Below are 26,338 nucleotides of genomic sequence, written 5' to 3'. Positions count from 1 at the left end.
ATTAGACTTTGGGAAATTCAGTTATTCCTGATTCATTTAAAATGAGTAACAAATTTGGGGTCCCTGAGTGGCAGTTTTTTTTTTTTTTTTTCTGAGTGGTAGTTCTTAAAAGAGCAGCTAGTTCATTGACCAGATGAATTTAGTGCTGTCTAATTCTATAAGTAATTTTTAAAATTGAATTGGCTTTCAATAACAAAAATTCTTTTTATTTTTTTTTAAATTAGGTAAATGTTATCACTCTATCTCCTTCAGCAAATACAAGCTATTGATGTTGTTGGGTCATTATAGTGACCGCTGAAACAAAATTCTGCTTTATAAATTTGATAAAAGCTAAAATTTATTATATTTATTTTATATGTGCTAATAACTGGTTTGTACACAAAGTTGGTGTTTAATATTTGATGAATAAACAAAACATAGTTATTATAAGCCAGAGCCATCAGTATTTTTTAAAAATCCTCAAAGTCACATAAATATTTGGAAATGTAAATGCCTTTTTTCCTTGCCTCTCTCAGATAACTGCTTTTATCTATAGGATGCCAACAAGTATAATGGAAAAGTAAAAGTTTGTAAAAGATTGCAATAGATAACACCAATATCTTTTTATAGATCCAAGGATAAAAAATCTGATTTGTTTTCTCCCCCACTGGGTTGAGCACTGCAGCCTGATAGTTCACCTACCCCATCTTTAAAGAGAGCTTTGTACTTTTTAGAACATAATTGATCAAAGAGGATCTGTAACTTACCTGAAAAGTCTTTACTATAATAAAATGCTACAATGTAGAAAAGAACAAATCTGCTGTTGCTCCGAGTTGGTGGTAGATAGGACAGCCGCTCTGCAGGGGCTAAGAAGCCAGCTTGCTCGTAACTGCAATGATGTAAGATTTGTAGTTAAGGGCATATAAAGCTTCAATGACAACTGCCAAGAGATGGTATTTGTGAAATTTTTATAAGTATCAGTATAATGAACAGGAAGTGTAGCAGATTAATTAGGTGTGGACTGGAAGATAGAATTCCTGGGGGTGAAATCTAGGTCTTCCAGGTCCTGGTGGTGTGACCTTTGCACATTCCTTTGCCAGAATTCCTCTTCTCTAAAATGCACGTAATAATGCTACCTATCACATAGGGCTGTTGGGCGAATTAAAAAGAGTAAATATACATAAAACACTTACGGCACTGCCTGGCGCCTATTATAGCTATACTACATGAGTGTTATAGGTTTATTATGTGAATGTCAGCACTTAGTATCATTTTTATCATTTCTTCCATTTTTAGGATTACCTTGTGGTCCTCTTTATTTTTAATTCTAGAGTTTGACATTAATCAAATCTTAATTGCTACAACATTCTTCAATCATTTTAATTCTAGTTTAAATCATTCATTCTCTATCATACATCACTTGTTTGAAATTGATACGTTTCCTTTTATCTTGTTTTTCACCAGCAGATTGAGACTTCAATACTAAATGTGCTGCACAGTTAACACTGTTAGAGACTGAAACACAGGATAATTAAGGGTTAGGTGTCATATAATAGATTAAAAGTTAAGGGCAAGCCCTGGTGGCTCCGCGGTTTAGCGCCGCCTTCAGCCCAGGGCATGATCCTGGGGATCTGGGATCAAGTCCTGAGTCAGGCTACCTGCATGAAGCCTGCTTTTCCCTCTGCCTGTGTCTGTGCCTCTTTCTCTCTCTGTGTCTCTCATGAATAAATAAAATCTTAAAAAAAGTTAAGTGTTTAAAAAAATAGTATCAGATGGAAATAATATATATCTCCATTTTGTATGTGAACAATGATCCCAACATCTTGTCTGTCCCTCTAAAATAAATACATTTTCTAGACTAATTTTCAGACCATGAAGCTTTGAAGATTATTAGAATTAAGAAATCTGTTCTAGTTACAAAAGACCTCTTAGGATCATTATGTTGGCTGGCTGCAGTGGGTCAAGGGCCACTGCTGTTGCTTATATATTTACCAACTTTGTCTAATCATTAAGAGTGAGGGTGGGGAGATGTCATTTTGTGTGGTGTCATCGACTATACAAATCCCAAGAATCAAATACTATAAAAATTTCTCTTAATTCAGGATCTGGAATACCCTTCTCATGTTTGACTAGTATGTATGCTACAGTAAATTATTTGCCCCAACTCTCCATTCTCTCCTGTATCCATGGCCTTTGCCATGTAACTTTGCAAGTTCTCCCATTCTGGGATGGTCCTTCCTTGCCTCTTTTCTCTGGGCTTGACCACTTGATGTACTTTGGCTAATGCATGTGGACAATCACAGTGTAACATTTCTCAACTAAGCCCTCTTCCTTTTGCCAATCTGCCATTGCCACAGAAACTGCCCTGAGTAGCTGCTTCCCTCTCAACCTGGGTCCCTGAATGACCACTAGTGGAAGAGATGAAAGCCCAATATATTATAAAGAGCCTACCCCTGTGGGATCTGCAACCTGAGCAGAGCTTTCCAGCAGAACTCAGGTCAGATGCCTCAATCCCCAAGTGACTGACCCATAGACACTTGAAACATATTTATTGCTGTGTGCCACTGGGATTTTACAGTCATTTGTTTCATCACAATAGGTGACTTACACATTAAGTTTTATTTTTAAAAAGGCTTTCTTTTCTAGAAAGCTAGAAATAATTCCAAAAAAACCTGTGGCAGGTGATGATATGATTTTATATACATTTGTTTTTTAAAAAAGGCATTTAGGAATGGTAATTAACTTATGAAACAATATCACACATAATTTACAAAGTAAATCTATATTTGTTGTGCCCTAAATTGCACTATAGGAAAATACATAATGTGTTCTCATTAAGCTAGTTTGTTATGAATTTGATAATTGAAATAAAGTCAATGAAACTGTGTAACTGGAATATTTAACTAATATTTTTAATAAGTATAAATATACTTTTGATGAGTACATTTCTGGGCAGATGTTAGATTTGTAAAAATATCCTTAATGATTTAATTATAAATGACTTAACTACATTTTAACAATAACAGAAGTATTACACATGATAAACAGAATGAAAACAAACACTTGAAAACCAAACATTTTAAATGATGAATCAGTACTTTCAAAGAACTTGACAAATATGATTTTATGAAATTGAGGGCTATTAGGTTTATAAATGTTAAAGAGTCATCCTCTAAGAAGACAGACAATGATCTTCTGTAAATGCAACTCTGTAAGAAAAGTTTTAAAAATTCCATTTATAACCACTTAAAGACTGTGTTGATGAACAAAACTTTTAAGATCTCTTCCATTGCCTTTTAGTATCTATTATGTATAAATCTTTTAAAATGTAAATATTGTTTATGAGATAGACAATTAATGGTCCATTATAGAGAATAGAACTAGACTATATTGAGTAACTATGGTAAAAAACAGTTACACGGAAATAAGGACATTCTCAACTGAAACTGGCTGATTTTAGTATAGAAATATGACTCATAATCTTTTATATACAATTTAAAACTACTGAATTAATGATTATATTAGGAAATCCATTTAAAACACTCATTTTTTAAAAAAGATTTTTTATTTTTATTTTATTTTTATTTTTTATTCATGAGAGACAGAGAGAGGCAGAGATATAGACAGAGGGAGAAGCAGGCTCTCTGCAGGGAGCCTGATGAGGGACTCAATCGCAAGGACTCTGGGATCACGCCCTGAGCCAAATGCAGATGTTCAACCACTGAGTCACCCAGGCGTCCCTAAAACAGTCATTTAAAAAATCTTGAAAATCTTTTAAGCAGAAGATCTTCATACTTCAGTATGCTTCTGACATTTAGTAAATTGCTAAGGAAGTGATTTACTTTCAACCGTTTCTACTGAGTTCAAGAGAATGCCCAGCCTCCATAAATAAAGAGTAAATAAAGGAAATGCATCAGAGAGTTGGGAAATATTTTCATCATGCTTTTGAAGAAATTTCTTGATTTCTTGGTCATCATGCACTACACTTGAAGTGTTGCCTTCTTTGGTTTCCTTTTGAAGAAGCTGCTCCAGAACCCAGAAGAGGGAGAAAATATTTTCATAGCGTGTCACATAACTGGCTTGCACCTGCAAATAAACAACAAACTTCTTTAAAAACATATTAGTTGTAGTTCAGCTCAGAAATAGTCAAATAAAGATATTAAATTTTTGGACAAAATTAAATTACTGTTGATATAATTAACACTGTCCATCTTCCTATTCCTTTGGGATGGAGGGAGAACAAAGGAGAACATTTACTTTCTTTCAAAAACTTTGCCATCTTAGTGAATGACTTTTTTCTCTCTATGGTTTAGAGATCAAAATCCTATCTCTGTTTCACTGCTATAATTCATTACTCAGATGAATCTGAGAATACCTGACGGTGTCTTGTGTGTTGAATTCAGGGTCGTGGCAAAGACTTCCAGTGGATGACATGCCTGCCAATAACATAAGGATCTTTGAGGTAGGGTTTTAAGAGTTTGTTTCAATGTATATTACTCGGTTATGATCTCTAAGAGACCAGACATTATCTATTCTAAGACTATACAAATCAATGAGGAATAGGATTAGATTGTGTGGAATCACATACTTGATCTTGAGGAAAAATGTAGATGTGTCTTAAGAAGTTACTGTTTGGCCCTAGAAGGTTGAAAATCAATTGAATCAAAGTAAGGCCTGGACAGCCCGGGTGGTGAAGTGGTTTAGCACTGCCTTCGGCCCAGGACGTGATCCTGGAGACCTGGGATCAAGTCCCACATCAGGTTCCCTGCATGGAGCCTGCTTCTCCCTCTGCCTGTGTCTCTGCCTCTCTCTCTCTCTCTCTCTCTCTCTGTGTCTCTATGAATAAATAAATAAATAAAATCTTAAAAAAAGAAGGGCTAAAAAAATGGAAATGGAAAGCATAACATGATACAGGAATTAAATATGTAAACTGGCTTTATCATTTGCTTATTAAGACATGTATTGGAGGGATCCCTGGGTGGCGCAGCGGTTTAGCACCTGCCTTTGGCCCAGGGCGCGATCCTGGAGACCCGGGATCGAATCCCATGTCGGGCTCCCGGTGCATGGAGCCTGCTTCTCCCTCTGCCTATGTCTCTGCCTCTCTCTCTCTCTCTCTCTCTCTCTCTCTCTGTGACTATCATAAATAAATAAAAATTTAAAAAAAGACATGTATTGGAAACATTCCCCAAATCTATTCACTCTAATAATACATAAATAAAAAGAAACATTCTTATAGAGCTCAGAGGAATGTGTTCCATAACAAGGAGATTCTATAAACAGTTAAATATATACTTTCTTTTTACTGAATTATAGTTGACCTAACATGTTAACTTCAGGTATAACATAATGATTTGATATTTATATATATTGCAAAATGATCACCACAGTATGACTAGTTCACATCTATCACTATACATAGTTACCAAATCCTTTTTCTTGTGATGAGGACTTTCAAGATCCACTCTCCTGGCTCCTTTCAAATATGCAATACAATGCTATTAACTATAGTTACCATACCTACATTATATCTCCATGACTTTTTTTTTAAGATTTTATTTATTTATTCATGACACACACACACACACACACACACACACACACACAGAGGCAGAGACACAGGGAGAGGGAGAAGCAGGCTCCATGCAGGGAGCCCAACGTGGGACTTGATCCCAGGACTCCAGGATCACATCCTGGGCTGAAGGCAGGCACCAAACTGCTGAGCCACCCAGGGATCCCCATATATCCCCATGACTTAAATTCATTTTATAACTGGAAATTTGTACCTTTCCATTCTCTTCACCCATTTTATCCACCCCCTAGCCCTCACCTCAGGCAACTAAAAATCCATTCTCTAGATCCATGAGCTTGGTTTTGTTTTTTTTAAACATCCCACATATAACTGCATTATATGGCATTTATTTATTTTTTTCTGTCTGGCTTATATCATTTACCATATTGCCCTCCAGGTCCATACATGTCACCAATGGCAAGATTTCATTCTTTCATTATGGCTGAATAATAATCCATTGTAATGTGTGTGTATGTGCACAATACATATATAAATATATACATATATATTTAAATACACACACACACACCATATCTTCTATATCCATTCATCCATCAGTGAACATTTAGGTTCTTTCCATATCTTGGCTATTGTAAATAATGCTGCAATGAACATGGACATACATATAAACTTTTGAATCAGTGTTTTCTTTGTCTTTGGATAAATACCCTGAACTGGAATTGCTGGATCACACGGTAATTCTATTTTTAATGTTTTGAGGAATCTCCACAATATTTTCCATATTTTCCCCAATTTACATTCCCACTGATAGTGGGAACACAAGGGTTTCCTCTTCTCTACATTCTGACCAACACTTATGATTTCTCTCTTTTTATAATAGCATTCTGAAAGGTGTGAGGAGATATCTCATTGTGGTTTTGATTTGCATTTCCCTGATGATTAGTTATGTTGAGCATCCTTCCATGTACCTGTTAGCCATACATATGTCTTGCTTGGAAAAATGTCTATTCAGATCCTCTGTCCATTTTGTAATTGGATTGTTTTTGCTATTAACTTGTGTAAGTCCTTCATATATTTTGGATATTAGGCCCTTATTTGGTATTTGATTTGCAAATATTTTCTCCCATTCAGTAGGCTGCCTTTTATTTTGTTCATGGTTTCCTTTCTTGTGCAGAAGCTTTTTAGTTTGATGTAATGCCAATTGTTTCTTTTTACTTTTTCTTTTTTTTCCCTTTGCTTTAGGTGTCAAATCCAAAAACTGATTTCCAAGACCAATGTCAAGGAGCTTACCACCTATGTTTTCTTCTAGGGATTTTATGGTTTCAGATCTTAAATTCAAGTCTTTTTAAATTTTAATTCAAGTTCATTTTTAGTTATTTTTGTATGATTTTAAGTAGTGTTTCGGTTTCCTTCTTTTGTATGTGGCTGTCCAGTTTTCCCAACACCATTTATTGAAGAGGCTACTTTCCCCATTGTACTTTCTTGGCTCTTTTGTAATAAATTAATTGATCATATATATGTGGGTTTATTTCTGAGCTATTATGCTCCACTGATCTATGTACATGTTTTTATGCCTATTCCATACTGTAATAGGCATCCTGGTATACTGTTTTGATTACTACAGCTTTGTAATATAGTTTGAAATCAGGAAGCATGATGCCTCCAGCTTTGTTCTTCTTTCTCAAGATTGCTATGGCTATTCAGGTTCTTTTCTGTTTTCATACATATTTTAGGATTGCTTTTTCTATTTGACACTTTCTTTTAAAGTGCTTGTAATAAGAACTACATCCTAACTGCCTGTATGTCCACTTAAGAATGTGGACTCCACATTCTTAAGTGAATATACCTAATATCTATGTGCTGATTCTCTTAATCTAGAATGGCCTTGATTATCAATCTCTAATTACTAGGATGCTGATTGGCCTTCAGTGCCTGTCACAGATGCCACATATTCACTGAGCCCTTCCCGAGCCCCTCAATTTTATAGATTTGAACTATTTGCCTTACATTCTGGTTGGTTATATTTAGTTGGTTATATTTATTTCATCACCCGTTTAGATTCCAAACATGCTTAAGAGAAGCAAGTATATGTGTTCCCATCACTATAGTTTCTATGATTCCTAAAACAATGTCTTTCTTGCCAATAGTAGATCTCAATATACATTTGTTGTTTTGAATTGAACAGTGATTACAGTAATGTAAAATGAACCACTATAGATACATACTGGTTACTATCTGAAGGAGAATCACAGTGACATTTTTCATTATTAAAGTACTTTTCAAATACTTTCCTTTTCAAAACTAAAAACAAAAAAAAAAACAAAAACAAAAACAAAAAAACACTAAAAAATGTGTTTAACCCGATCATGTCAGCAATACTTAAATACTTGTCAACCTGCTCACTAATGACCACAGATGGTCCAAATCCTGTGTGAGTTAACAGATAATTCTTCCTTGGAACTATTGTTATAAACATACCTGCTCAACCTATTTAGACATTAACATTATTATTAGGTGGCAGTGAAATACAAACTCTATTCTAAAAAGGCACATTTATTTCATTCACTTTGAAGCTTTAACTACAACAGGGTACTGTCTGTATAATGATAATCTAGGCAGGAGTGTTGCAATGGTTTTAGGTTTCTATTGATAATATTAGCTATATATTCCAGCATTTATCCTACTGGGCTCTTAAAATACATTAGCATTTTGTGGCTAATGGCTATTCTTTTTTGAAATGATTTAGATTAACTTTTAGTTAACCCTGGTATTCAAGTATAACATAATTTTATGAACAATACAAAGTTGTCAAATTGTGCTTATCACAGAATAAGGGAATTTCTCCTTTCTGATAAATGCCATTGCATTCCAAGCAATTTCAGGGCAAGAGTGTGAAGCAGGCAGAGTGTGTCTTGGTATCTTTCCATTGGCTTTGAGATTCTTACTTTGGGTATGTTTAGCTCTACTTCCAGGTGGGCTGGGAGCCCCTCTGTAGTGCCCTATCTCTATGCTGTTTTGAACTTCGCTTTTACTCTTACCAGAATTTATCTGTCTTGGGATCTGCCACTATCCTAAATGACTATACTAAATCATTTGATACATTCTTTTACTCTAAGATCTTACCAGTTATAGAAGGGTAATTTGAAACTAACTCTCTCTCTTTAGGGACAGTATGCACTTAACCAACATGTGCCTTAGCACCCTTTCCTTTCAACATGCTAAAATGGCATGTCTGTGGGGGAGCTCTTTCCCGTAGTTCCCAGACTTCATCACACTGGCAGCTGCCTGCTCTGATTAATCATATGGTCAGACACTTTCTGAATTAGTGAATAAACTGAATAAAAACAAAAATAAATGTTAGTAAGGTAATAGTCTACTGTATGCTGGTGTTATTTTTATACTAAGCATCAAACTCGATTGAATCACATCAGTATTGGAAAATACCCAACACAGGTGGAACATGCTTACCAGGAAAATAATCAAATGTTTTGCCTGAACATCCTGCCAGGAAGACTGAATGACCCCTAAATCTGAGCAAGATGGCTGTATATATCTGAAAAAAAATGCTATCACCTTATCTTTCAGTCCAGGTCTTTAAGAATTGAAGGAACCTTGAGATGAAGCTGCTAGAGTCCCATGACTACTTATTATTACCTAATCCCATTTTATATAATAGGGGACCTTCAAAAGAGAAAATGCTTTCTGGGTAGAAGAATCACCAGATATTTTTGTAGAGTATTTTCAGAATCAAAACATTTATTTTTCTATTCTTAAAGCTAGGCTTCAGAAAGTTAAAATCTCCAAATATTTTTTTTCAGTGGTGAAAAATATTTTCTTTATATGCTGCTAAATTTCACTTTAAAACTTATATTCTGAAATTAGGCTATCGACTCATAATGCCAATTTCCTAATTATTGTTTTAGTTGGGATTCAGTCAAGGTTAACTGGACATTTTTGTAGAGACTTATTATCCTTGAAGCAGCCACTGCTACTTGCTTATTCCAAATCTAATTCTTCCTCCCTTTTCATCAAAAGAAACCCAGTTTTGCTCAGGGTGGCAATAGATCAACTAAAAATGTCTATTTCAGTCTCTTTTGAGGCTAATTCTGTTCAAAGAGATGGAAATAAAAGTAACCACTTGGGGCTTCTGGGGAAGCTCTTTAATAGTAGGCAAAGGCTGGTAGAAGGCAGCTTTGCCTTCCCTCTTCACCATTGTTTCTGCTTGGAAATACCAATGCATTGCTTGGAGGCAGAGTAGCCATCTTGTGAGCTTGTGAGGCTTGTGAGGGCCACCCATGTGTCAGTAAGAAGGGCCAGATTCTGGAGGCATAAGGCAGCTCAATATACCTATGCAGGATGGTTGTACCTTCCTGCACTATGCCCAGATCCCCTTCTTCCATTTTGGTCTTTTAAAATTGGAACCCTGAGACTTTAGCTAGGCAGGAAGGGGGCTCTAAGGGTTTCTTTGCTTTGAGAGGGTGCTGCCTTCTGCTGTCTCTACCATAGGAGGGACAGAGATGCATAAAGTGCAATAACAAAGTCACATTTCTTGACAGTAGATAATGTAAGGAAGTGTACTATACATTTGAGATGTAGCTCGCAGTTTAGATGTTCATATTTAATACCAAAAAATGTGATAGTTCATTAAATTCTACAGTTTGATAATTTATGTGTGCTAGCCAAAGGCATACAAAGGTGAAGTCTGACACTTTCAGAAATATGCATGCTGTTATGGAAGGGGTGAAAACACAACACAATGTTTTTCTTATTGCTACAAGAGCAAGAGGAGAAGGAAAAAATTGGATCATTACAGGGCAGAAAATCAAGTCAAAGAGTATAGGCGAATAACCCAAATGTTAAATTAAATGTTCACTGAATATAAATATACCATTGGCTTAGTATCCTCCATGCCAGAATTTATTGGACAGAAGCAATAAGTAAGATACAACTTAAATTAGTAGTCTCTAAAAGAATGAATTAAACATAATACTTTACAGGAAAAAGGTCAGTTGTCATCATGATAATTAAGTGGGAAACTTATCCCTGAGTTTTAATAACTTAGCCTTTTTAATCTACTAGAAAGCAAAGAAGGCAGTAGATTTCAGTGAAGGAGTTGAGGAAGATGAAGTTAACCCTCTATCACCACTTTACTAAGCAGCTTGCAGCTTCTCAAGCACAGGAGAAAGCCCTGAAAGAACTACCAAATAAGCAGGGGCTTAGCTTGGGACCCATCACAATCTTGAGCATGACCATGCTACCCACAGTGCTTGAGAACAGAGTAGGAAAACCATATGCACATCATAAATAATGCACATTTATTTATTTATTTATTTATTTATTTCTAAAAGGCTTTATTTATATGAGAGAGCAAAACAAGAGAAAAGGGGAGGGACAGATGGAGAGGGAAGGGGAGAAGCAGACTCTCCACTGAATGCCAAGCTCCATGTGATCCCAGGATGCCGAGATCCTGACCTGAGCAAAGTCAGATACTTAACTGACTGAATCACCCAGGTGCCCATGCATGTATATTTAAAATCAGTGCACTTATGATTGCAATAGAAGCATACGTCTATTTAAAACTATGTCTCTGCAAAAATGGTGTTATATCCTTTTCTGTCCCCCATAACCTGGATGCCAAACCATACCAAAGGTGTATAAAGCAAAAGGCTGATCAGAGCAGAGTATAGATAATTAGGAAAAATTTCTTAAGATGAATTGTGAGCCAGGGCTCAAAAGGAGTAAGGCGTACAGACTGGTGAATCATCGTTTGATCAGACTGACAGGTAAGAAGAATAAAAAAGGATCCAATGGGTATTAATCCATTTTGCCTTATATAGATAATGCTATGATTATCTGCCTAAGAAATTAAATCCTAGAGACTGGTTCTAAAGGCTTATGTTTAATTTGGGTTGCTTAGATGAAAAGTTCTAAACTACTGAAACTACTAACATTTGTAATTTTGATATTTTGCCATGTTTCATATGGGAAGTAATTCAAGGATGCAAGCTACTCATGAAAGATACATAACAAAAGTTTAAATGTTTTTTATGAGCGTTGTCTAAAAATAATGACTTTCTCATTAGCCAATTTTACCTATTTTTCACAAATCTGTTTCTTAAGGCTGAAATTATATAATAAAGTAATAAAATGAACAGACTGAAAAAGAAAATGGCCTATAGTGGGCAAGGAGTTTGGACAAGGATCACGGAAAGGGAAAGGGTGATTTGTATTTGTTTGACAAAAATATCTAGGCTGAGACTACAGATGAGAAAGGTGTGGGGGATCCCTGGGTGGCGCAGCGGTTTAGCGCCTGCCTTTGGCCCAGGGCATGATCCTGGAGTCCTGGGATCGAGTCCCACCATCAGGGTCCCTGCATGGAGCCTGCTTCTCCCTCTGCCTGTGTCTTTGCCTCTCTCTCTCTCTCTCTCTCTCTGTGTGTGTGTCTCTCATGAATTAATAAATAAAATCTTAAAAAAAAAAAAAGAACAGGTGTGGCAGAGGCCCCTGTTGGTTGAAATCTTTGAGAAAATAGAATCTTATTAAGCAAGGTTGTTTTTCCTGTTTGTTTATTTGTTTGTTTTGTAAAGGAAGGCCATCAACTGAACACACATTCATTGTTTACTAAACCCCAGCTGTGCCATTTACTAGCTATGTGAGCTAAGCAAGTTATTTAACCTCACTAAACCTAGCTTTCCTTATTTAAATTTGGAAATAACATAGGTTAACTCCTCCCTGGGGTTGCTGAGAGAAAAAAGACTAAATTACATGTTCAAAACCCAGCACAGGACACAGACATATTTACATATTAAAACATGCACATTTTCAAATAAACATTATATATTATCTGTTATTATCACAATCATTGTTATATTTCTTAAAGAATTATTTATTTATTAGAGAGAGAGAGAGAGAGAGAGAAAATGAGCAGGAGGGTTAGAGGGAGAAGGAAATTCAAGCAGAGCCTGACATGGAGCTTGATTTCAGGACCCTGAGATCATGACCTGCACTGAAACCAAGAATCGGTTGTGTAACTGACTATGCCACCCAGGTACCTCATTATCGTTATATTTTTACCCAATGTGAAAAAGATAGTCTCTATCTAAAAGGAATCCTGCACCTGGAGGAAGGCTACTGCTATACTCAAGTATTATACTGTGGTCAATTTTTGAAAGCATTTCAAGCTTGCTGGAAATTGTTCACCTAGAGTTGTGTGAAGAACCTAAAGATGTGTCTTCATCTACTTTCCTGTACCAAGGAAATCCTTAAGAGACAACAATAGCAGAGCATTCTTTTTTTGTATAGAAAGGTGATGCTGAGAAACTAAAATGTGAGATAATTATTTTAGAGCCTTTCTGAAATTAGAAGGCTATGCAGATAGTGTCCATATGCATTAAATGCAGTCTTAAGTGATACGTACAACTGTAAAATGGTCCATCAGCTCAGTCCTTGCCTCTAATTCCCTAACAAGACATGATACCTATACAACCAGCTTGATTGTCTTTTGTTGTTGCTGATGATGTTATATCCTCTAATTATCTGACTAGTGTGAAATAGATCAACTTGTTCAAGTCTATCCTAGAGGCAAGTTGGTAAAAATGAGTTTGATTCCTAATAGTTTGTCCTTCTGGTAACAAACATGATAATGTCATAGACTAAATCCCAAGTACTTACAAATTTTATATCTGCACTTTTCTCCATGGAAATATCCTGCGCTTTGACTCCTATTTATCATTTTCTTGGTCATCAGAATAAGCAGACTGGTGGATATGGTAAGATAGATTCCACACAGACTCTAATTCTCAGATTTCTTCACATAAAGAATAGGGACTTCCTAATACGTGGACATGGCATTTTTCTGTACCAAGGAAACTTTGGTAAAATAAATAAAATAAAACTTTATTTATTTATTAATGAGAGATATGAAGAGAGAGGCAGAGACACAGGCAGAGGGAGAGCAGAGAGAGAGGCAGAGAGAGAGAAGCAGGTTCCATGAAGGGAACCCGATGTGGGACTTGATTCCAGGATTCCAGGATTGCCCTGGGCCGAACCACTGAGCCACCCGGGCTGCCCCAGCATTTTTCTGTTCTAATAGATTTCCTGAGCCAACTTTAAACAGCTTTACACTGAAACTTCACTGCTTTCTCAGGATCTGTACTCTTCATTATAGAGTTGTCAATCCCACTCATAGGACAATTTTCACCATTTTATACCAAAATATGAAACTTCATCTAAGGCTGGAAATCCATTTCCAGTACATTTATTTGAGAAGCAAACAGATCATTTACTAGTTTGGACTTCCATCACAGTAGTTCTTGACAAAGCAGTACAAACCAGATAATTTGGTTATCATATAAGAGTCTATTAAGTGAAAGGACAGTTGAGAGACTGGAATAAAAGCAGCTAAATTCCTTTAGCACTAATTCAACTAGGAGTACTTAGCACTTTAAAATTTTGATTCTGCATGCTTTGCACCCTCACTCTCTCCTATTGCATTTATTTGGTACTCTCATGTGCTGTACCCTGTGGTAAGTTCTGGCAATGCAGAGCTGAATAGGACAAGATCCCTACCTATATAAGAATTCCTAGTATACTCCTCAGAAGACAAAGAAGTACATAAATAATGGCAATGCAGAGTGCATGCTACCTGTAAGGGTGATAAAACAATTCTAAAGAGAACTGAGTCTAGGGTGTGAGAAGATGCTAAATTTCAGGAAATTAGTTTAGTCATGAGTGGGGCTATTTCAGGCTCACTTAGTCCTAGGGGAATGGTGGGATAGTTTTGGAGAGAAGACTTGAAAGTTTTTATCAGTATGGGTAAAACACCTGTTTGGCTACTACCACAAGGGCCTCTGTCTCTGGCTGGTGAAAATGCACTGAAGCGAAGGATAGGCAGAGAGCATAGAGAGGTGTGGGGAAAGATGTCACCAAGCTCTACAATATCCCACACCTCAGGATTCTTTAAGGCAGTGGAACCAGACTAAATGGACTCATGTGTTTGGTTCCTTGAGGTCTGTGCCACTTAAATGTTTAATACTCATTTTCCTGAAGGAAGACACAGATCATGACACACAAAAGTAGTATTCTTGAGAGAAAATGTACTATTTCACCAAGTTAAACTATTTCCATCATGTCATTAAGACAGAGCTTGAGAAAAGAAATCAAAAGTGGTGAAATATCTGATACATATTAAAAACAGATCCAGATGGCCATTACTGATGGAAAACAAATGCCCAAATAGCCAATGAGGGTAAAATTGACATGAAGCATTCTTCTTCAGGACTTTAAATAAAGATTATCCAAAACAGCATCAAAAGCTGCCCAATGAGGCAGAAGGCAGGAGCCAGATTTGTTGGAGTAGCATCAATGACTGCCCAGCTAGGCAAAAGCCAGAGGTTAAAATAATTTCCTAGAGGCTGTGTATCTAACTTTTGATAAAGTTGACAAATTAAGTGAGAAATGTGTGTTTGTGTTAAGGTTTATGTATTTAAGAGCACTGGATCCAAAGCCTAAAATCAAAGACGACATAGTGACCAGATCCTTTGTAATAATTTTGGTTTGAAACTGAAAACCAAATCAGAATGGTCTCAGATAATCTACCAAGTATCCCCCAAAGGCCAACTAAATAGGGTTGGAATCACAGAAATTAAAAGTCAATATGCTTGTCCCTTTTGTCTTCCTATTTTCAACATGTATCACCAGTAATTCAATAATGAAACCACTTTATCAGAGCTTGATAAACTGCACAACATATGGAAAAGTTTGGAAACACAATGGACTAAAACTCTGTGTTCTTAAAAACATTTTATGTTGTTGTTGTTGTTGTTGTTGTAGAGACCAGGCCGAGAGCAAGGTACTTGATACATTCTTGTTCTTTTAAAAATGAACCAACCACTATCTCTCCTTTTTAAAAAATACGTCTATTTGAGATATAATTGATCTATAGTATGATGGACCCATTTTAAGTGTTTAGTTTTATGAATTTGATAAATTATTTGTAAGAACAAGGAAATGTCATAATACAATAATATCTGATTAAAGAAAGAGCAATCATACTATAACCATGTGATATTATTTAAAAATATTTTTTTATTACTTATTTATGATAGTCATACAGAGAGAGAGAGAGAGAGAGAGGCAGAGACACAGGCAGAGGGAGAAGCAGGCTCCATGCACCAGGAGCCCGACGTGGGATTCGATCCTGGGTCTCCAGGATCGCGCCCTGGGCCAAAGGCAGGCGCCAAACCGCTGTGCCACCCAGGGATCCCATGTTTAAAAATATTTTAAATGTTACCTTTTCTCTAGGTATTTTTTTTATTAAAATATATATACATTTAATTGTTTTCACTACTACCTGAAATACTTCTTCAAACTTAACTTTAATTTTGTTATCTGAAAGTACTCTAGAGAAATTTTTGAAAAGACAAGATCTGTAGGTAATGCCAAAAGGTTAGGAGAAGCAAGTAGACTTCAAACTATGAGATAACTTTTCTGGTTTTAACTATTTTCATTATCTTAACGCTGAGATGCTGCTAGGGAAATGAATCTGTCACAAAAATGCTAAGTAACTCCCAGAGAAAGCGTTCTTATGTTAGGAGCTGGTGACAGTCCCTACCTGAAAAAAAAAAGGGAAAAAAAAGGGGGGAGGGGGTATAGAACCAGAGAGAACTGAGGCTTCCATTAGCTCTCTCATTCAAATAACATTTCCTCCCTAGCTACTGCCAACCATGAGGTTGAGATGGAAATTACACAAAGTTACAGAAGTATGGCTTCATATCCTTAGGCATCACAATTTAAGGTGAGGTTAAATATGCAAACAATCACAATATATTGTGATATATATCGTAAGAGTCATGTCTACAGTGTTATAGTGGCATTGCTAAATGGATAACAGTAAAAAAAAGCATGATGAATGCACTCAGCAAATAATCTCAATGGAAAATTCTAAATGTTACTGTTTTGGAAAATTAAACTAGCAATGGCTTAGAGGGAAATGAAATACATGATAGGAAATTCATATAGTAACTTAAATGCAGCGAAAACAAAGCAAGTAGAACAATTTAGTATGCATATAATACACAGGTGTCAAATATATTTTTCAGATACCTATAAAAAATAAAATCAAGTATTCTGGGGAGATACATACATTTAAAAGACGTATCAATTAGTTTAATTAACCAACAGTATATAGACCTGGATATATACTTTATAAGCAGTTATTTTCAGAAAAAAAAATGTGCCCAATAAATTGACTATCATTGGTTAATTTCAAAGATGTTTAAAATAAACATTAACTACATTTTAAATGTAATGATATTTGTTTCTTAATTTGAGTCTGAAATTCCAAAAAATTTTACCTTTTTAAGAAACTATGATGGTAACTTTAGAAGAGTGACATATTCCTTATTTAAATTCAATCCTAAATAAAAACTCTGGATCTGATATAACAACGATATTAAAGTTTTATATAAGATGATATATTTACTAATACAACAAAAACCCTCCAAATATTTAAGGAAAGTGGCTTCAGTAAGAAAAAAATGAATGTTCAATTGAAAAGCTTTTTAGTATTCTAATTCATAATGTTACATATATAAAAGAATACAGTAGTTCCTTGTAAAATAACTTTTTGGGAATAGAGTCTCACTTATCTGGATGTCTAAATTCCAAACGTCAAACATCTTAGAATTTTAGTCTCTTGAGCCAGTGAAACAGCTACCAGGAAACTATTCCTGGTAGACTGCATGCGACTCTACAGGGAGAGTCACTGGGTCCTCACTTATTATTTCCTCAGCTCACACTATGAGCTAATTCTTAAGGTAACAAGGGCAGAGCAGGAAATGCTACCAGAGGAAATTAAAAAGAGCAAGAATTGATAGCAAAGGAGAAGTTAGAAAAAACTAAAATTCAGACATGATCATTTCTGGATCTTTTAGAATGGGAAAAGAGTTCAATATGCTTGAGTTGAATGTGTTGCCAAGTATGTAACAGCCAGCACAATTCAAAAACAGATGATGAATCTGGAAAATGCATAAGTGATGCTTGATTTGCTCTATTTAGTAAGTAGTCAAAACATACCACAGAGTTCCATTAAAATGTTAAAATAAAATTTAAGAAGTATCTTATTTGTGTGGTAAATTTTTTCATGAAGAATACTTAATTTTTCTACTGATGTTAGATGATGTGACATACTCTCAAATAACATTACCTACTTGAGCCTAACGAATATGTTTCTGGGGATTATCCATAGAAAATTACTACAAAACAGTTACTCTCAGCAGGTATACTAGAAAGTATACTAGTATTATCTTTTCAAAGATATAGTTTTTAGAAAACTCATTTAGAGAAAAAGAGAACCCAAACTATTTTAGGAAAATGTGTGTGTGTGTGTATATACACATGCACACATGAATAAATATATTTATGTGCGTATATAATCACATATAATTAATATGGACATAATTATTTTATTTATTTATTTTTTAAAGATTTATTTATTTATTTATTCATGAGAATACACAGAGAGGAGAGAGAGAGAGAGGCAGAGTCACAGGCAGAGGGAGAAGCAGGCTCCATGCAGAGAGCCTGACATGGGACTTGATCCCAGGTCTCCAGGATCACACCCTGGGCTGAAGGTGGCGCTAAACTGCTGAGCCACCCAGGCTGCCCATAATTATTTATTTTCATGATCCATGAGAGTGTATATTTTGGCAATAATAACATTTTATATACATAGTTTTGAAACAATTATGGGAAAACCTATATAGGCTCTCATAAAAAAAAGAACTTTGGCTTAAAGGTATATTATTTTTCATAAAAGTGTAGTAAAACTATTTAGTAAGCATGCATTGTGTAGTGAAAAATTTGGTCTTTGTACCTCAATCCTGGGAGACAACCTCTAAATCCTTTGAATTTCCTTAGTGACAGGACTGTCTTTGTCATTCATAGTGAGTCCATGGCTCCCACCTGAGATTATGCTAACAAGAAGAGTAAGAACAGGAGCTATCATCTCAAACATCAACCATGTATTTAGAGAATTGGGGCATTGAGCCAGGCTGACCTCTAGGGAGGGGAGAGGATAGAGACAGTTCTGTCATGTGTCCAGCAATTCAATCATTTCTACAGAATGACTCTTTGGTAAAAACTCTTGAAAGTGATACCAGGTGGATCTTCCTTGTTGGTAACCAAATTGATAAATGAAAAGGGTGCTGTATTCACACTCCATGAAAAAAAAACACAGACAACCTGGAGGCCCATGGTCTTGGGGTTGGCGTCTGAAGTGAGGACAGTCTTGATGGGGACTATACCTTCAGCTCTTGGGGGTTTGTACTAATTCATGTAATTAATCCAGAAAATTAAACTGGATTGTAATATACTCATATGTCTTGAAATTAAGGCAAATTATGTGAAGGTATGCAGATAATCTAAGGAAGTCACAAAATATCGTCTTTTAAAAATTTATTTATTTATTTATTCATGAGAGACACACACAGAGAGAGGCAGAGACACAGGCAGAGGGAGAAGCAGGCTCCATGCAGGGAGCATGATGTGGAACTCTATCCCGGGACTCCAGGATCACACCCTGGGCTGAAGGCAGGTGCTCAACCGCTGAGCCAGCCAGGGATCCCCAGAAGTCACAAAAATATAAACTTCGTAAGATTTTCCCCTCATATCACATCTTTTTTTATCCATTTATCCATTGTTTTTTTGTTTCCATATCTTGGTTACTGTAAATAATTCTGCAATAAACATGAAGCTGCTTATATCTTTTCAAATTAATGTTTTCATTTCATTTTCTCTATACCTAGAAGTGGAATTGCTGGGTCATATGGTAGTTCTATAGGTTACATTTACTTCAGTAGTGCACTATGATTCCCTTTTCTCCACATTCTTGCTAACACTTGTTATTTTTGTCTTTTTGGGAATGGGCATTTTGAAGATTGTAAAGAGATACCTCACTGAGATTTTATTTTGCACTTTCCTGATGATTAGTGATGTTGAGCATCTTTTCATGTACCTGTAGGCCATCTGTCTATTTTCTTGGGAAAACATCTATTCAGATATTTTGCTATTTTTAATTGGACTATTTGGAGTGGTTTGCTATTGAGTTGTATGGGTTTTTATATATTTTGTACATTAACCCCTTATCAGGTATATGTTTTCCAGATATTTTATCCCATTCACTAGGTAGCCTTTTCATTTTGTTGATGGCTTCCTTTACTGTGCAGAGACTTTTTAGTATCATGCAGTCCCACTTATTTATTTTTGTTTTTGTTACTTCTGTCTTAGGTGTCAGATTCAAAAAATTATTTCTAAGACCTCTATCAGGGAGCTTACTGAATATTTTTTCTTCTAGGAGTTCTATAGTTCAGATCTGATGTTCAAGTTTTTTATCCATATTTTTTTTTGTGTATGGTGTAAATACAGTAGCCCAGTTTCATTCTTCTGCAAGTAGCTGGCCCAGTTTTCCCAAAGTGCTTCAAGAGACAGTCCCTCTTGATTCCTTTGTCATAAATTATATAGCAAATAAATCCATCCACATTCATGGATTTATCTCGGGGCTGCTTATTCTGTTCCATTCATTTGGTGTGTTTTTATGCCAATACCATACTGTTTTAATTACTATAACTTTGTAATATGGTTTGAAGTGTCATACAGGGAGTGTAACACTTCCAGCTTTGCTCTTTTTTTTTTAATATTTATTTATTTGAGAGACAGCGAGCATGTGTGCATGTACTGTGAAGGACAGATGGAAAGGGAAAGAGAATCTCAAACAGACTCCACTCTGAGTGCAGAGTCCAATGCATGGCTCGATCTCACAAACCTGAGATCACAACCTGAGTCAAAACCAAGAGTCAGATGCTTAATCAACTGTGCCACCCAGGCACCACTGTTCTTATTTCTAAAGACTGCTTTGGCTATTTGGGATTTTTTTGTTCCATACAAAATTTAGATTTGTTCTAGTTCTGTGAAAAATGGCATTGGAATTTTGATAGGGATTTCACTGAATCTGTAGATTGCTTGAAAATAGTAATTCTTCTAATCTGTGAGTATAGAATATCTTTCTTTTTATTTGTGCCATCTTCAATTTCTTTCATCAGTGTCTTACACAGTTTTCAATGTACAGGTCTTTCACTTCATTTAAATTTATCCTAGGTTAGTATATTCTTTTTGATGCAATGTAAAGGGGATTTTCTCTTAATTTCTGTAATAATAGTTCATATTCGTTTATAGAAATGCAATAGATTTTTGTACAATAATTTTGCATCTTACAACTTTACTGAATTCATTTATTATTCTAACAGGTTTCTTTTTTGTGGAGTCTTTAAGGTTTTCTATATATAGTATGTGACATGTAAATAGAACAGTTTTATTTCTTTTCTTTCCAATCTAAATATCTTTTCTTTTTTCTTGTCTAATTGCTCTGGCTAGGACTTCTAGTACTATGCTAAATAAAAATGTTAAGAATGGGCATCACTGTCTTACTCTGATCTTAGAGGAAAAGTTTTCAGCTTTTCACTGATGAGTACAATGTTAGCTGTGGCTTTGTCATATATGCCCCTTTTTATGTTGAAGTGTGTTTTCTATATATCCACCATACTGAGAAGTTGTTTCTTTTTATAAATGGTGAATTTTGTCATTTATTGAACTGATCTTATGATTTTTACCTTTCATTTTGTTAATATGGTATATCATATTGATTTATAGATGTCGAATCCTCTTTGCATGCCTAAATAAATCCCACTTGATCATAGTGTACAATTGGGCTAATACATTGAATTCAGTTCACTAATATTTTGTTGAGAATTTTTGCATTTAATTTCCTCAGGGCAATAGGCCTGTAATTTGTGGTGCAGTATCCTTGCCTGGTTTTGGAATAAGGGTAATGGTAGCCTTATGAGTCTGGAAGGGCAACAACTTGAGTGGAGCTAGGGAGTATAATGCTAAGCAAAATAAGTCAGAGAAAGACAAATACCATATGGTTTCACTCATGTGTGGACTTTAAGAAACAAAACAAATGGGCAAAGGTGGGAAAAAAGAAAGAGAAACAAACCAAGAAACAGACTCTTAACTATAGAGAACAAACTGATGGTTACCACAAGGAGGTGGGAGGGAGGATGGGTAAAACAGAGGATGGGGATTAAAGAGTACACTTATCATGATGAGCACTGTATAATTTATAGAATTGTTGAATCACTATATTATTAAAAAAAAGAAAATAAAAGAAAAAGAAAAAATGAGTCTGAAAGAGTTCTCTCCTCTTCTATTTCTTGGGAGAGTTTGAAAACTGGTATTCAATTATTACTTGAAAATTTTGTAGAATTCACCGGTGAAACTGTAGAGTCCTGAACTTTCGTTTGTTGGGAGGTTTTGATTACTGACTCAATACTCTTACCAGCAACTGGTCTTTTCAGATTTTTCTATTTCTTCGTGATTCAGTCTTAGAAGATTGTATGTTTTTAAATATTTATCCATTTCTTCTAGATTGTCCATTTTGTTCCTGTATAACTGTTCACAGTTGTTTCTTATTATCCTCTATGTCTGTAATAGCAGGTGTGCAGCTTCTCTTTTGTTTCCAGTATTATTTATTTGAACCCACTCTCTTTTTTCTTGGTGAGTCTAGATAAAGATTTGTCAACTTGTTTATCTTTTCAAAGAGCCAGCTCTTAGTTTCACTGATGTTTTCTACTGTTTTATTTTGTCTGCATTTCATTTATTTTCCCCTTGATCTTTATTATTTCCTTCATTTTACTAACTTTGGGCTTCATTTGTTCTTCTTTTTCTAGTTCTTCTAGTTATAAAGTTAGAGTGTTAATTTGAGATTTTTCTTGTTTTAGGAGGTAGACCTCTATTGCTATGAACTTCCCTCTGAAAACTGCTTTTGCCACATTTCATGAATTTGGAATTGTATTTCAATTTTCATTTATCTTACGGTATTTTTAGATTTCTTTGATTTCTTCATTGATCCATTTGTTGTTCAGCAGCATGATTTATCTCCACATATTTGTGCTTTTTCCTGTTTTCTTCTCATAACTGATGTCTAGTTTCATACCACTGTAGTCAGAAAAGATGCTTGCAATGATTTCAATCTTCTTAAATTTATTGAGACTTGTTTTGTGGCTGAATATGTGGCCTATTCCAAATAATATTGCATATGTACACAAGAAAAACGTGTATTCCACTTATTTTGGATGGGATATTCTATATACATCTTTAAGTCCACCTGGTCTAATGTGTTCTTTAAAGCTAGGGTTTCCTTATTGATTTTCTTCTGGATGACTTATCTATGAATGTAAATGGAACATTAATATTTCTTCTTACTTTAGTTGCATCACTGTCAATTCTTTTAGGTCTATTTATATCTGCTTTATGTTAAGATATTCCCAATTTGAGTGCATAAATTTTTATAAATATTATGATCTCTTCTTGGATTGTACCCTTTATATAATATTCTTCTTTGTTTTTTGTTATAATCTTTGCTTTCAAGTCTATTTTGTCTGATATAAGTGTAGCTATATCAGCTTTCTTTTAGTTTCCATTTATATGAAATATTTTTTTCTATCCTTTACTTTCAGTCTGTATGTGTCCTTAGAACTGAAGTGAGTCTCTTATAAGCAATTACATAAATGAATCATGCTTTTTAATCTATTCACCCACTTTGATTGAAGAATTTAGTCCATTTACATTCAAAGTAATTATTGAATTATTGATAAGTATGTACTTACTGCCATTTTGTAAATTTTTTTTTATCTGTTTTGTAATTACTCTCTGTCCCGTTCTTGTTCTCTTGCTCTCTTCCCTGTGGTTGGATGACTTTCTTTAGTATTATGTTTATATTTTTCTCATTATCCTTAGTGTATCTACTATTTTGCTTTGTGTTTACCATAAGGTTCATATATGACAGCCTATATATACATATGTCTATTTTTAGTTGGTAGCAACTTAAAATTGAATACATTTAAAAAATTATGGTTTTACTATCCCCTTTCATTTTTTAATGTCATATTTTGTATCTTATTTTGTGTATCGTCTGGCCAATAATTATAATCACTTTTACTATTTGTTTTTTAACCTTTGTAATAGCTTTATATGGGTTTAATCCACCATCTTTACTTTATATTCACCTTTATCAGTGAGATTTTTACTTTCATGTTTTTTTGTTATTAGTAACTTTTTCTTTTCAGCTTAACAAAGTCTTCTTAACTTTTTTTTTTTTTTTTTTTTTGTAAGAGTGGTTTAGTGGTGATAAGCTCTTGGCTTTTGTTTGTCTGGAAACCTCTTTATTTCTCCTTCAATTCTGACTGATAACTTTGCCAGGTATATTTTTGGTTGGAAGATTTTTCCTTTCACACTTTGATATATCATGCCACTCCCTTCTGGTCTGCAATACTTCTGCTGAAAACTCAGCAATAATCTTATGGGGTTTCCCTTGTACATACAAGTTGTTTTTTCTTGATGCTTTTAAGATTCTCCTTTTATCTTTAACTTTCGACATTTAATTATAATGTGTCTTGGTGTGGATCTCATTAGGTTCATCTTATTTGGAACTCTATATGCTCCTGGATATGGTATCTGTTTCATTCCTCAGGTTAGGAAGTTTTCAGCCATTATTTCTTCAAATAAGTTTTCTGCCCCTTTCCCTTTCTTTTCTCCTTTTGGACCACTAAAATATGAGTGTTATTCCACTTAATGTATTCATTTTTTTTAATTCTCTTTTCCCTCTTACTGTTCTGCTTGGGTGAGTTCCAGGTCACTGGAAACTTCTGTTTCAGTCTGCCATTGACCCATTTTAGTGAATTTTTCAGTTCAGTTATTTATTCTTTAGGTCTGTGACTTCTGTTTGGTACTTTCTTATATTTTCTATCTCTTTGTTGAAGTTATCACTCTTCTCCCATGTTCAGTGAGCGCCTTTATGACAATTACTTGGAACTCTTCATCAGATCAATTGCTTATCCACTTTACTAAGGTCTTTTTCTGAATTTTTGTTTTGTGCTTTTGTTGGAGCATGTTCCTGTTTTCTCATTTTACTTGACTCCCTGTATTTTTTATGTGTTAGGTATAATAGCTACCTCTCCTAGTCTTGAAGAAGTGGTCTTGTATGGAAATAAACCTTGCTATTGAACCTTGCCCTACCTCTTGGTTGTTTCTCAAACCTATGTGACTGAGTAGCCTGATTTATTCTTGATAGCTCTCAGTTGTTTAGGGTGTGCCACCACCTGTCCTTGTTCCCAAAGGTGGGATCTCATTCTGCACCTAATTTCAGGCTGACTGGAAGCCAGATCCTCAAGCAGCAGCTTTTAAAGTACGGAAATATAGGGCACTTGGGTGGCTCAGTCAGTTGTCTGCCTTCAGCTCAGGTCACCATCCCAGGATCCTAGGTTTGAGCCCTACATTGGGCTCTCTGCTCAGCCAGGAGCCTGCTTCTCCCTTTCCCTCTGCCGAATGCTCCCCCTGCTTGTTTTCTCTCTCTGTCTGTCAAATAAATAAAATCTTTTTTTAATGCAAATATACAAAGTCATGTGGAATAGCAATCATAAACCCTTTGTACTCCAGATCATGAGATCTGAAGGCATCACCTGGATGACAGTTGCAAGAATCAGGGCTTCAGTTGAGTGTATATGCTACTTTCTGGAAGACTGTGGTAGCATATAAGCTTTCTGGAGGACTTGGGCAGTGAACTGTGGCAGGGACAATGGAAGGTACAATAATGGTGTCTGTCTGCCTATATTCCCTCAGAGTACCTCTGTAGCCTCCAAATATGTGGCAAAGCTAAAGCCCATCTCTCAGGTTGAAGCCTTTTTCAAAGACAAATGGGCCTTTTTCAAAGACAGACTGGAGATGTTTCTATTGCTGTCTGTGCACCATCTTGGGTATGATTATCTTGACCAGAATGGTCTTTCCAATTGTTAATTCCATGGGGCCCAGGAACACAAGCTCCTCTGGCCACAAGAGCCAGGTAATTGAGGGGAATCTCATGTATGGACTGTGCTTTCCCACCACCTTTAGCAATGCTGCAGAACAATGTTGAGGGCAGGGCATGTCTGCAGCTTTTGTGATGCAGGGGAAGAACACTGGGGTGTAGCACACTTGGTGTTTTAAAAGGCTAGGGAAGAGTTCTGGGAGTGGGAACCCATAGCTTTAGTGATCCCAAGAAAAAGGACTGGGGGCTGCCATGTTTGTAGCTTTTGCAATGTAGGGAAAGGATGTTGGGGCAGGGCCACACCCTTGGCTTTAGCAAAGCTGTGTCCAGGCATACCTGCCAGCACTAGCATGGTAAAAGGAAAGCACAAAAATGGTGCTCACCAGCACCTATTTACCCAAAGTCAGTCCCACCTGGTCTATGCCCCCTGGAAGATGCTTTACTATCAGCAAATGAATCTCACATATATTCCAGTCACTGCTCAAATTGCTGCCTTTGTGCTGGGTCTCAGGAAATTGAGTCTAGGCATGAGCCCTGAGACTATCTGAGATCCTCATGGCCCCTGAGTCTCCTGGATATAAACTCTGTTTATTTATTTCCAAAGGCAGACATTTTTTGATCCTCCTCTTTCTGGTCACAGGTCTCAAGGGCATTCAATGTGGGGCACAAACTTGTCACTCTTCAGGAGTGAGCTCTGACCCCCTGAGATCCCTCCCTATTGTGGTCTGAGTGTCTAAAGTGGGATTTTTGGTGAGACTGTGCCTCTGCCTCTCCCACTCATCTCAGTGTGGTCCTTTAATCCCTTGTGGAAAGAGATGTTCAGCTAGTTTTCAGTTCTTTTTCTGTGGGAATTATTTCATATGTAGCTGTAGTTCTGGTTTGTCATTGGGAGCTGGTGAGTTCAGGTTCTT

The 26,338-nt window shown here is 35.8% G+C and overlaps 1 protein-coding gene across 3 annotated transcripts in view; it reads right to left on the bottom strand.

The window, feature by feature from the left end:
* Nucleotides 1-2,951: 2,951 nt before the first annotated feature.
* Nucleotides 2,952-26,338, bottom strand: part of MEI4 (meiotic double-stranded break formation protein 4) — a 212,630-nt gene continuing 189,243 nt past the window's right edge. For all 3 annotated transcript variants that reach the window (XM_055330348.1, XM_055330346.1, XM_055330347.1), the window contains one exon: nucleotides 2,952-4,065. In XM_055330348.1, coding sequence (XP_055186323.1) covers nucleotides 3,805-4,065 — 261 coding nt within the window. In that variant the 3' untranslated portion in view covers nucleotides 2,952-3,804. The remainder of the gene's footprint in view (nucleotides 4,066-26,338) is intronic.

This window comes from Nyctereutes procyonoides, unplaced genomic scaffold (genome assembly GCF_905146905.1).
Source record: "Nyctereutes procyonoides isolate TBG_1078 unplaced genomic scaffold, NYPRO_anot_genome, whole genome shotgun sequence".
In the NCBI taxonomy this organism is placed as follows: domain Eukaryota; kingdom Metazoa; phylum Chordata; class Mammalia; order Carnivora; family Canidae; genus Nyctereutes; species Nyctereutes procyonoides.
This window is presented reverse-complemented; position numbering and strand designations above follow the sequence as displayed.